This window comes from Leiobunum rupestre, chromosome 3 (genome assembly GCF_980474605.1).
Source record: "Leiobunum rupestre chromosome 3, qqLeiRupe1.1.hap1, whole genome shotgun sequence".
NCBI classification, from domain to species: domain Eukaryota; kingdom Metazoa; phylum Arthropoda; class Arachnida; order Opiliones; family Sclerosomatidae; genus Leiobunum; species Leiobunum rupestre.
The window spans coordinates 47,705,883-47,717,820 of record NC_143386.1 but is presented as its reverse complement, the minus strand read 5'-3'; the positions used below and the strand labels follow the sequence as shown (position 1 = coordinate 47,717,820).

The following is an 11,938-nucleotide window of genomic DNA, read 5'->3' as shown; positions in this document are numbered from 1 at the left end:
GGCGTTTAGTGACATCTAGCGCTTAACTTTTGTAAATAAGATGCTCAAAAGGAGTTTTAACTTACAAAATTAATTGTATTTTAATAATTTTATAAAAACAATGTAATTTTTTGTTTGGTTTCCGAAAAACATTGAAAATCTGAAATATCCTCGTCGTAAAGTGTTTCTAAACGTTAACAGTGACATCTCCCGAGTTGATTTTGTTTTACGGTTGCGACGCGGACTCCAAGTTTCCGAAGCCATATCCCATAATAAAAACCGGCTTCTGTAATTTTTATAAGTACTATTTATTTAAATACGCGTGTACATTCATCAAATATTTCAGGAAGTTATTTCTATAATAGTAATGAACTATTCTTGTTTAAGCAACGAGCGCAAGTATTAGATTCTTCGAAAACCAAGGCTTGGTGTAGTTTTATTTTTTAGGAGAAAATATGGAAATTGATCAGTTGTTTCGTTCTTTGGTACTTTTACTGTTATCAGAGAAGTGCTATGACACTTTTTTTGTAGAATTCGATTTTATGCATGGTGCGTTTTTTACATTTCTTTTTGCTTAATGGAAACTTAATTAAAACATCAATTACAGCTGGATGCCTCAAAGCCGCATTGAGCAAAGGTCTCGGAGTTGGAATAATTCTGGGATCAACTCTTGGTTAGTATATAAATTTCTTTTAGTAGAAACTGCATTTTCCTAATGGAATAATTGCTATATACAGTGAAAGTTCCACAAATAACGAAGATTGTACGAGCTAAGAGCGCGCAAGGAATTGCATTATTGGGCTGTATTTTGGAACTTGTAGCCTTGTCATCTGCCACAGCGTATAATTATTCAAATAAATATCCATTCAGGTAAAAATTCATAGCAAATTGTTATTTTACGTAGCGTCTAACGTTTTCGCGTTGAAATAAATGTTAGTTAATAAATGTGACGGTAGATGTCGCCTCCCATCCTTTCAACTCTTAAAAAAAAAAATTCTGAGTTTGGGCGATAGATGCCGCCACAAGCTCTGAAAAATTCGTTTGCGTCTGAGATCGTTGCAACTAGGAATATGAAAACTCGGTTTACTTGAATCCTCCTAGGTTGCAGCTAAACGTGGACCACAAAGTTAAACCACGGTTTATATATTTACACAGGTTAGACTACTTGTACGTTCATATGTGCTAGCGTTTTGAGCCCCTTAAGTTCTTCTTACAGGCAACTCTGTTTTCTACTATGCTACTGGTACGCCCTCTAATGTATATAAACAATACTAATTAATTTATTTTAAATTTAATTTTTATAAATTTTAATTATAAGTACACTAATGAGCTACCGTATTTATAATTTGATAATATGTAGTTTAAAATTTATTAATTATCTACGATACATTTAAATTTAAAATATAGGTGGCGCTCCATTTTTAAATATAAATATTATTTTAACAATAGTTGATTATAGTTCAGAAACTTTACACAAGCTGGCGCTGTAGGCGCGAAGTAGAATTTTTCAAATTCTCTAAACGCAGGAGTAGCTCATAAGCGTCCATCTCTGAGGCGAAGTAGTCTAACCTGTGTAAATATATAAACCATGGTTAAACTAAGGGGACTGAAATTTTTTATGATTTCGGTATTAACGCGTTCTTTATTATCAAAAGTAGTGAATCACCTTAAATCAATGATTTTTTAAATATCTTTGATTTTGGTCCATGATTTTCAAGAAAACATTATTGATTTTTACAGCTGAAAATTTTGCTTTTTTAACCATCTAAATACGTAAATTTATGCGTAACTAGACTAGTTTTGAGCTACAAATAAAAAATAGGCCTTTCTATAAAATAAGCTACTTTTGTATAACTTGTTTTTATGTAGCTCATATATCATGAAATACGTAGAAGTTCAGTTTATGCTTAAAAACAGGGTGCCTGGTTGAATTTACTCTTATGTTCAGCGCTTTTCCTAATAAAACGTCATCGATACGTCACCCGTGACGCAGAAGCAACATTCAAACAATAAGGCCAATGTGACTTTATACATGGTTGCCACACGTCAGAGAAACCGGGGAATTTAAAAATGGCCCGAAAAAGTCAGGCAATTTTAAGAATTTGTAAAAATTTTGGGAAAAGTCAGGGAATTCAATTCAATTTTATCTTGGCTCTTTTGGAAGGTAATTTTACTCTAGATCTATGACAAATTTTATGATTATCATTTATTTCCTTAGATAATTTTTTCAACCTTTTTACAGAAATATAATTCCATTTAAATTTATTAACTTCTGATAAAAATAAAATATAAAAGGAAAACTTTGGCCTTGAAAAGTCAGAGAAAATTTCCTAAAATGGTCAGGGAAAACAGGGAATTTTAATCTAAAAATTTTGTGGCAACCCTCTTTGTTCAATAGATGTCGCTAGCGTCGAAATAAAAAAAGGCGGTACTTATTGGTACCCCTCGCGTTAATTGGATTGTTTGTAAATGGGTCAATAACATAAATTACAGCAATTATAAACAATATTTTACATGGGATATATAGTTTAGGTTAAAGTCCACTAACTTGTAAGTAGATTATAAGTTGTCTAACTATAATATTCTACAATGGCTCTCTGACGACGTTATCGTTTGGCTATTTTAAATTTTAGCTTCCTTTGCCATAAATAGATGGCACCACGCTCTCCAGTAAAGTCGCGTTTTTCGCAGATTCATGGCCATCTCTAATAACAGGGGCCTTTTCATAATACAGATGGCAATGATAGAGCCGACACTTTCTTTAAGACGCGTGTGATCTTTGACGTGAAATAATATCATGGCGGCCATTTTCAAGGCGGGCTTAGCTACACCCAATACGTACAAATTTCAACCCCCAAATATCGTATTAAAAACAATACCTATAAATGAGCCCTCACAAAACGGTTCAACCCTGGAATCGAAACCCTGAAGGGAAAAATCGCTTGATCCATAGAAGTGAAATTAATCCGAGCTCATCTTACAAGACTGTCAGGCTGAAATCAAACCGCCCTTTTAGAACAAATTGATGTTGGGTCCATAAAACATGTTTTAGACACGGGGGGTGGGGTGGAGGTCTCTAACCCCCGCCCGATAGGCCTATAACGAACCCGACGTAATGTCCATAAGTCTCGAATCGAATTTTTTGGACCAGGGGGAGATCTCCCGTTACCGCTTTGAACTATCTGACCCCGCGCTAGATTTTTGGCACCCCATTATCCTCCCAACCCCGGCGTATACCTCGCTGCGCGGTAACCTTCTAGGCGGAGGCAGCTACGCGTTATAAACTGTATTAAGAGTACCCCTATTGCTTTATTCTAACACCTCTGGCGGGTAATGCGTTTCCGCCTGTATGGCTGGCCACTTAATTATCGAACTGCCCCCCCCCCCCCCCCCACTCGCTTCGACGGGAGCGAAAAAAAACAATCAATCGAATTGTGCCCTGCCACACACGGTTCGAGGGTCTGTCAAGTCCGCTGCTTTCCCAATACCTTTTTCTTTTCTTCGCGTTCAGCCTTGCCACTGCCAATGCAACTTTTGAAGTTTTCGGGGATTGCCGATATATTGGTGGGTTACCTATATCTTTTCCTAAGGACGGCCAGAAGTATATCGGGGTTGTCAGAGGTTTGCAGGGCCCCCAGAGGTCCTATAATTCCTGTAAAATCCTACATTTTTTGCCAAATCCCGAAAAAGTCCTATAAAATCCTACATTTTCAAAAATGTATTATAACATCCAATATTTTTAGCAAAATCCCCAAAAAGTCCTATAAAATCCTACATTTTCAAAAATGTTCTATACCATCCTATATTTTAAGCAAAATCCCCAAAAAGTGCTATAAAATCCTACATTTTTCAAAATGTACTATAACATCCTATATTTTTAGTAAAATCCCCAAAAAGTGCTATAAAATCCTACATTTTTCAAAATGTACTATAACATCCTATATTTTTAGTAAAATCCCCAAAAAGTGCTTTAAAATCCTACATTTTCCAAAATGTACTATAACATCCTATATTTTTAGTAAAATCCCCAAAAAGTGCTTTAAAATCCTACATTTCTCAAAATGTACTATAACATCCTATATTTTTAGTAAAATCCCCAAAAAGTCCTATTAAATCCTACATTTTCCAAAATGTACTATAACATCCTATATTTTTAGCCAAATCCCCAAAAAGTCCTATAAAATCTTACATTTTCAAAAATGTACTATAACATCCTATATTTTTTCCAAAATTAATCATTTGTAAAAAGTCAGGTTAAGGTCAGGGAATTTTAAGAATTTGTAAAGAAAAAGTCAGGGAAAAGTCAGGGAATTCAATTTTATCTTGGCACTTTTTGAAGGTTATTTATTTATCTATTTATTAAATTTCTATGATTATCATTTTTTGCTTGGAAGTTAAGCTAATTTTTTCAACATTGCATTAACCATTTTACTGAAATAGAAGTCCATTTAAAATTATTAAATAACTGATAAATATAAAATAAAAAATTTGGCCTTAAAAAGTTAGGTAAAATCTCTTAAAATGGTCAGGGAATTTGAATCTGAAAATTTTGTGCAACCCTGAATAATAATAATGAGGTTAGCGGGGTCCCATTTTACCGAAACAAATAAATATTATGCGTGAGCTTATAAAAAATTTGTTTGGAGAAATGATGAGATTTTGCATTATCCGTTCTCCCTCAAAGGGACTATAAACTAAATCAGGAAATTGTTAAAACGTGCCTGTAAAATTCGATGAGGTTCATACCCCCCTTTAATAGCCACAAGAACGTATTTAATCATACTTAGGGATAAATACTATGTTGAGATTGTCCACGAGCATCATGGTATAATTCCTCTTGCACGAGAGGCTGAAGGGAAACTATCACCCGCGTGTGCTTCAGGCACGTCGGAAGACGACTCGGTGATGGACACCGCTCATCTCATTTGAGAGGTTTGTGAGCGAAATTGAGCGGTAAAATATATTTTACCTCACAAAATTGAGCGAAAATTAATAAGCGTCTATTTTGGGTAGCCAGATCGGTAGATGAAGACTTCTATCGTAATAGATGTTTTATTTACTTCTGTTTCAAATGGAAAATGACGCCATCTAGTTTAAATGAAAACGTTAAAATCGTACCTTTAAGGGATTCCCCTTTAATATTTGTTTCCCTGTATGTCAATCGGTTTATCTGTTGGGCAAAATTGTGACTTAGCACAACCAATATTACCTAAATTTCCCTTTATTCAGTCCATGGAAAATATGCCAAATAGTGTTTAATAATAAATTATTACATTAAAGAGATGTAAATAAGCCAAAACAAGTAAATTCCTATGATATTATTTATTATATTTATCAAAATATAATAATATCAAAATAATAATAATAATTATAATGAAAGAAAAATTGTTATTTCGTTAAAAAAATTGCGAAAATAAATACTATTATTAAGCTATATTGTCTATCCCAAAATGTGGCAACTTGGCTAGTTTTGTCTTATTTAAATCAAGTTATTATTATTATTTAAATTATAAAAATGTTCGAAAGTAGATTATCTATCAGTTTAAATTTAGGGAAAATTCTATTAAATTTTTATTATTAATAAAAATAATAATTATTATTATCATCAGCTAGGCTAATACCCAAGGTATCACCCTAGGCCTAAGTCATCGAGCGACTTTTAAAGCCATAAATTACTATTCAATTTCACGAAGATTAATTTCAGCTTTTATTTATTTAATTATTAATCAATTTGTCAAAACCAAAAAAATCAACAACCAAAGTATTTGAGTAAAATAGCCCAAATCTGAAATTTATTGAATGACAATTTTTTGGGATTAAAAAAAAATATTAGCCATATTAGCCAGTAAAGGTATTTGACACCTGTCATTAACACATTGGAACACTGGCCATAACTATATTTGTATCCTTTGCCTTTGTCACTAGTTTAACCGTACTGTCACGCCTAGAAAGCGCGGGTTAAGATCCCCTGTAAGAAGTCCCCAGCCAAATGTACGGCACGAAATATTTTTAGATCCCAGCGTGTTCCATTCTTTTTAAGGCAGCTCCTCGCGGGAGAGTCCCCCCCCCCTCCGCCTCACCTCCGGCCTTTCTACTTGTATCACCTGTTTTATGGCCAAGACATCCGTCATTGCTGTAACATTATTGCAGGCGTTCTTGTTTTACGCCACTTTAATAGGGGGTGCTGTTCGCACCAATCTTAACGCACCTTAAGTTCATTTCATAGAAATCACTAATAGTAATCTTATAGTGTACATTTTTGAGCTCTAAAGTAATCTTAGTTTACATTTTTGAGCTCTAAAGTAATCTTAGTGTACACTTTTGAGCTCTAAAGTAATCTTAGTGTACGCTTTTGAGCTCTAAAGTAATCTTAGTGTACACTTTTGAGATCTAAAGTAATCTTAGTGTACACTTTTGAGATCTAAAGTAATCTTAGTGTACACTTTAGAACTCTAAGTGTACACTTTTGTACTCTCAAGTTATCTAAGTGTACACTTTTGTACTCTCAAGTTATCTAAGTGTACACTTTTGTACTCTCAAGTTATTTAAGTGTACACTTTTGTACTCTCAAGTTATCTAAGTGTACACTTTTGTACTCTCAAGTTATCTATGTGTACACGTTTGTACTCTCAAGTTATCTAAGTGTACGCTTTTGAACTCTTAAGTAATTTTAATTTACACTGTTGAACTCTTAAGTAATCTTAATGTACACTGTTGAACTCTTAAGTAATGTTAATGTACACTTTTGAACTCTTAAGTAATCTTAGTGTACATTTTTGAGCTCTTAAGTAATCTTAGTTTACATTGTTGAACTTTTAAGTAATCTTAGTTTACATTTTTGAGCTCTTAAGTAATCTTAGTTTACATTGTTGAACTCTTAAGTAATCTTAGTGTACATTTTTGAGCTCTTAAGTAATCTAAATGTACACTTTTGAACTCTAGGTAATCTTAGTGTACGCTTTTGAACTCTTAAGTAATCTTAGTTTACATGTTTTAACTCTTTAAGTAATCCCAGTTTACACTTTTGTACTTTAAAGTAATCCCAGTTTAAACTTTTGTACTTTAAAGTAATCTCAGTGTACACTTTTGTACTCTAAAATAATAAGTGTATGCTTTTGTACTTCTGTAATCCGACTGTACACTTTTGTACCCTAGCTTTTTTACTTTAAAAGTAATTTACGTGTACACTCTTTTACTCTCAAACTATTCACCTGTAATAAAAATAGCGCAGCTCCAAACTCAACTTTTATGACAATGACTTTACTTATGACTAAATGTCATAACTCCTCTCTACTCTTGCTTTTAAAGAGGAGTAAAAAGTGTAGCCCAAATTCCTCGTCCTGGGTTAGTACTTAACTGTGTCGAGTAATTATCTCCACAGGAACAAGTTTAATAGTTTGATTTAGGGTTGAAATGTGTAAACCTTTAGTTCCAAAACAGCGAAATGTATCCACTTTCAGCTAACATCTGTTTATGGATTAACACAGTTTTTTCCCATTTAAGTTTCCCGACTTTTCCAGATTTTCCCTGACCATTTTACTTATTTTATGCAAAAATGTCGAATTTTTTTCCCTAAATTTTAGTAAGGTTTTTCTATTTGTAACATAAATTAAATTATCTGACATTTCCCTGATTTCTAGAGTAATTTTTAAAATTCCCTGACTTTTCCCTGATTTGTAGACTAATTTTTAAAATTCCCTGACTTTTCCCTGATTTGTAGACTAATTTTTAAAATTCCCTGACTTTTCCAGGAATTCCAGTTTTTCCAGTTATCGATGTTTTCCCGTCAGTTTTTCCAGTTATCGATGTTTTCCCGTATTTTTTCACACCCTTTCCAAAAATGTAAACATTTTTATCGTTGACAAAGTCCTTTCTTTAATGTCTTAATTTGCAATCGCGCGAAGTTCCAGTGCGAATTCGACCTGTTTTAGTATACTTTTTTTGGCCACAATAGGATTCTCGAAATAATTCCACCTGTAGATCTCAACCTCGCTCGTGTTGTCGGCTCTGGAAGCAATTCGTCACTTTTTGGCGGATAGATCAAAAGCCATCCATCCCCCCCCTCTTCCAATCACCTTCCAACTGCAAAGTAGTCCTATATTCCCGCCACCCCCGAGAGAAAACTCGCAACATCCAAATGGGGGGGGGGGGCTTATAATAAAAGAATTCTTTTCTTTTATGAAATATTTTTTCTCATCTCTACCGCTAGTGCCTGTATTTAATCATTTTTTGGGTTCTGACTACGCGAGAGTAAAATTTATTTTTTATTCCCTCGAGGCAATTTTGGCACTTTCTCCTAATATTTCTACTTTTTTTATTCTTTTAACTTTCCGCAGAGTTTCATATGGTAAAAAAAATATTGCTGAAACTTGCCGGCCTAAATATATGTTATTAATTTTATACAAAGTTGAGCTAGAAAACGTCAAACATTACTTGTTATTTGGTAACTGATGTCATTAGAATATAATATATTGAAAGGTGGGAATTTTGTTACGTAATTCCAATTACCATTTATCCTAAACGTCTTGGGGTCCCACTTCTCCCAAGGCTATTTCTTCAGATTCCCACATAACTCAAACTTTTGGTGTCCCACTTCTCAAAAGGCTATTTCTAATGATAACCCGTTATCGTAAACTTTGGGGTCCCACTTCTCAAAAGGCTATTTCTAATGATAACCAGTTTTCGTAAAACCTTTCGGGTCCCACTTCTCAAAAGGCTATTTCTGATGATTCCCAGTTATCGTAAACCTTTGGGATCCCACTTCTCAAAACGCTATTTCTGATGATTCCCAGTTATCGTAAACCTTTGGGGAACCACTTCTCAAAAGGCTATTTCTGATGATTCCCAGTTATCGTAAACCTTTGGGTTCCCACTTCTCAAAAGGCTATTTCTGATGATTCCCAGTTATCGTAAACTTTTAGGGTTCCACTTCTCAAAAGGCTATTCCTAATGATTCCCAGTTATCGTAAACCTTTGGGGTCCCACTTCTCAAAAGGCTATTTCTAATGATTCAGAGTTATCGTAAACATTTGGGGTCCCACTTCTCAAAAGGGTATTCCTAATGATTCCCAGTTATCGTAAACCTTTTTGGTCCCACTTCTCAAAAGGCTATTTCTACAGATTCCCACTCAACAAAAACCGTTGGGGTCCCACTTCTCAAAAGACTATTTCTAATGAATCCCAGTTTTCATAAAACTTTTGGGGAACCACTTCTCAAAAGGCTCTAATGATTCCCAGTTTTCGTAAAACTTTTGGGGTTCCATTTCGCAAAAGATTATTTCTACAGATTCCCACTTAACAAAAACGTTTGGGGCCCCACTTCTCCCAAGGCTATTTTTCTCGATTCCCATTTATTTCAAACATATGGGGTCCCACTTCTCAAAAGCCTATTTCTGATAATTCCCAGTTATCGTAAACCTTTGGGGTACCACTTCTCCAAGGGCTATTTCTAATGATTCCCAGTTATCGTAAACCTTTGGGGTTCCACTTCTCAAAAGGCTATTCCTAATGATTCCCAGTTATCGTAAACCTTTGGGGTCCCACTTCTCAAAAGGCTATTTCTAATGATTCCCAGTTATCGTAAACATTTGGGGTCCCACTTATCAAAAAGCTATTTCTACAGATTCCCAGTTATCGTAAACATTTGGGGTCCCACTTCTCCAAGGGCTATTTCTAATGATTCCCAGTTATCGTAAACATTTGGGGTCCCACTTCTCAAAAGGGTATTCCTAATGATTCCCAGTTATCGTAAACCTTTGGGGTCCCACTTCTCAAAAGGCTATTTCTAATGATTCCCAGTTATCGTAAACATTTGGGGTCCCACTTCTCAAAAGGGTATTCCTAATGATTCCCAGTTATCGTAAACCTTTGGGGTCCCACTTCTCAAAAGGCTATTTCTACAGATTCCCACATAACTCAAACTTTTGGTGTCCCACTTCTCAAAAGGCTATTTCTAATGATAACCCGTTATCGTAAACTTTGGGGTCCCACTTCTCAAAAGGCTATTTCTAATGATAACCAGTTTTCGTAAAACCTTTCGGGTCCCACTTCTTAAAAGGTTATTTCAGATGATTCTAAGTTATCGTAAACCTTTGGGGAACCACTTCTCAAAAGGCTCCAATGATTCCCAGTTTTCGTAAAACTTTTGGGGTTCCATTTCTCAAAAGATTATTTCTACAGATTCCCACTTAACAAAAACGTTTGGGGCCCCACTTCTCCCAAGGCTATTTTTCTCGATTCCCATTTATTTCAAACATATGGGGTCCCACTTCTCAAAAGGCTATTTCTGATAATTCCCAGTTATCGTAAACCTTTGGGGTCCCACTTCTCCAAGCGCTATTTCTAATGATTCCCAGTTATCGTAAACCTTTGGGGTCCCACTTCTCCAAGCGCTATTTCTAATGATTCCCAGTTATCGTAAACCTTTGGGGTCCCACTTCTCAAAAGGCTATTTATTTTGACTCTTTTTGAAATTGTTTTGGGGTTTTGAGGTTTAAATAAATTTATCCCACCCTGTCATGGCGCGTTAAACATGGCATTATCCTTAGATTAATTTCGGAACTGTTAATTATTTAATGCATCTTGGAACCTAGAAACGTTCGTCTGCTAAATAACTGTTCATAACCTAATCTAGGGATGGCGGTATTTTGGTGGCAGGAATCTAATTACAGTAGGTTGAATCTCTAGTCTTTTTAGCATTCTACGGTAGAGACAATCAGATTATAGTATTTGGTTTTTATTTTTATCGTTCACCCAAAAAGGTAAAGGTAAACAGTATTTAAAGTTTTGGCTGCTATCTATCTATATTTTTTGGCTTAGCGCTTGTTGCGGCCTACTTCCAGGGGCTAGTAGGCCACACTTTGAAGCTCTCTAGCGCTCTTTTCACTCATCCTAGGAAAATAGGGAAAAACAGGCATACTTCTCAACTCACCCCCTTCAACTCCTTAAAATTTTGGAATAACCTTTTGAAACACCCTGTATTTTAGGTGAAGTGGTATTGGGTTAAATATATTTGGGTGAAGTGGTATTGGGATAAATAATATTGGATGAAATAGGATTAGGTAAAATTATTTTAGCTGAATTGATATTAGTATTTTTGGAATCACTTGGGATTGAGATAAAGATTTTTGCATGAATGGGGATCGCGAGAAAAACGTTTCGGTGAAGTGAGATTATCAGACTTTGGGACTTTGGGTGAAATGAAATCAGGAGAAACTATTTTGATGGAATAGTTCTTTTTATAAAATAACTTTGGCCATCTTGTGGAAATGTTGCCTCCCCGCTTCAGCTGTGGATCCGTTTTCTCTCCCACTAAAGAGCTTATGAACTCATTCTTAGGCATTGGCTGAACTATTCCAGGGCAACATTTCAACAAGTTGGGCAAGCGTAAAGACATTTTATAAAATCAACTATTGGGATCGTGTTAAATATTTTTGGAATAAATATAACTATACCCACATACTACTAAACTGAATTAAAGTATTTACATATAGCTACCAAATCCACAAAGTTATTAAGCAGAAAATATACTAATATTCATGGTACTGTGTAGAATTTAGGTAGATAACAGCGAGTTAACAAACAATTGATATTGTAGTAACCTGATAGATGTAACCGCTTCAAGATCGTCCGACGTTTTCTGATTCGTCCTTTTTGATATGAAAACTGTTCCTTAAAAGATATTAATCTTACGGCATAATATATTTTATAGTCTTTGACATACTTATAAAAAAAAAGATGTATAAAATGAGAGCTTCGAGGTGGTGGTACGTTACGTACGTAATTGGTGTACCGGTTCTCCACTTCCTTTGTTGGAGCGGTTTTTCTTCTAGTATGATGTATAACCATTGGTACATTTTTGCGTGTTGCTGGTGGCGGCTTGGTATAGATCTCCAACAGTTTAATTTATGATTCTAACCGTAATTACATTCAGACTTTAATTTATAGTAAAAATTATTAC

The 11,938-nt window shown here is 34.8% G+C and overlaps 1 protein-coding gene across 1 annotated transcript in view; it reads left to right on the top strand.

Moving 5' to 3' along the window:
- The first annotated feature begins 155 nt into the window (after positions 1–155).
- The window catches only part of LOC149952418 (mannose-P-dolichol utilization defect 1 protein), a 31,617-nt gene continuing 19,834 nt past the window's right edge, over positions 156–11,938 (top strand). Inside the window, exons 1-3 of the mRNA XM_090170164.1 lie at positions 156–528; positions 587–652; positions 717–849. Of these exons, the coding sequence (XP_090026290.1) occupies positions 435–528; positions 587–652; positions 717–849 (293 nt within the window). The 5' untranslated portion in view covers positions 156–434. The remainder of the gene's footprint in view (positions 529–586; positions 653–716; positions 850–11,938) is intronic.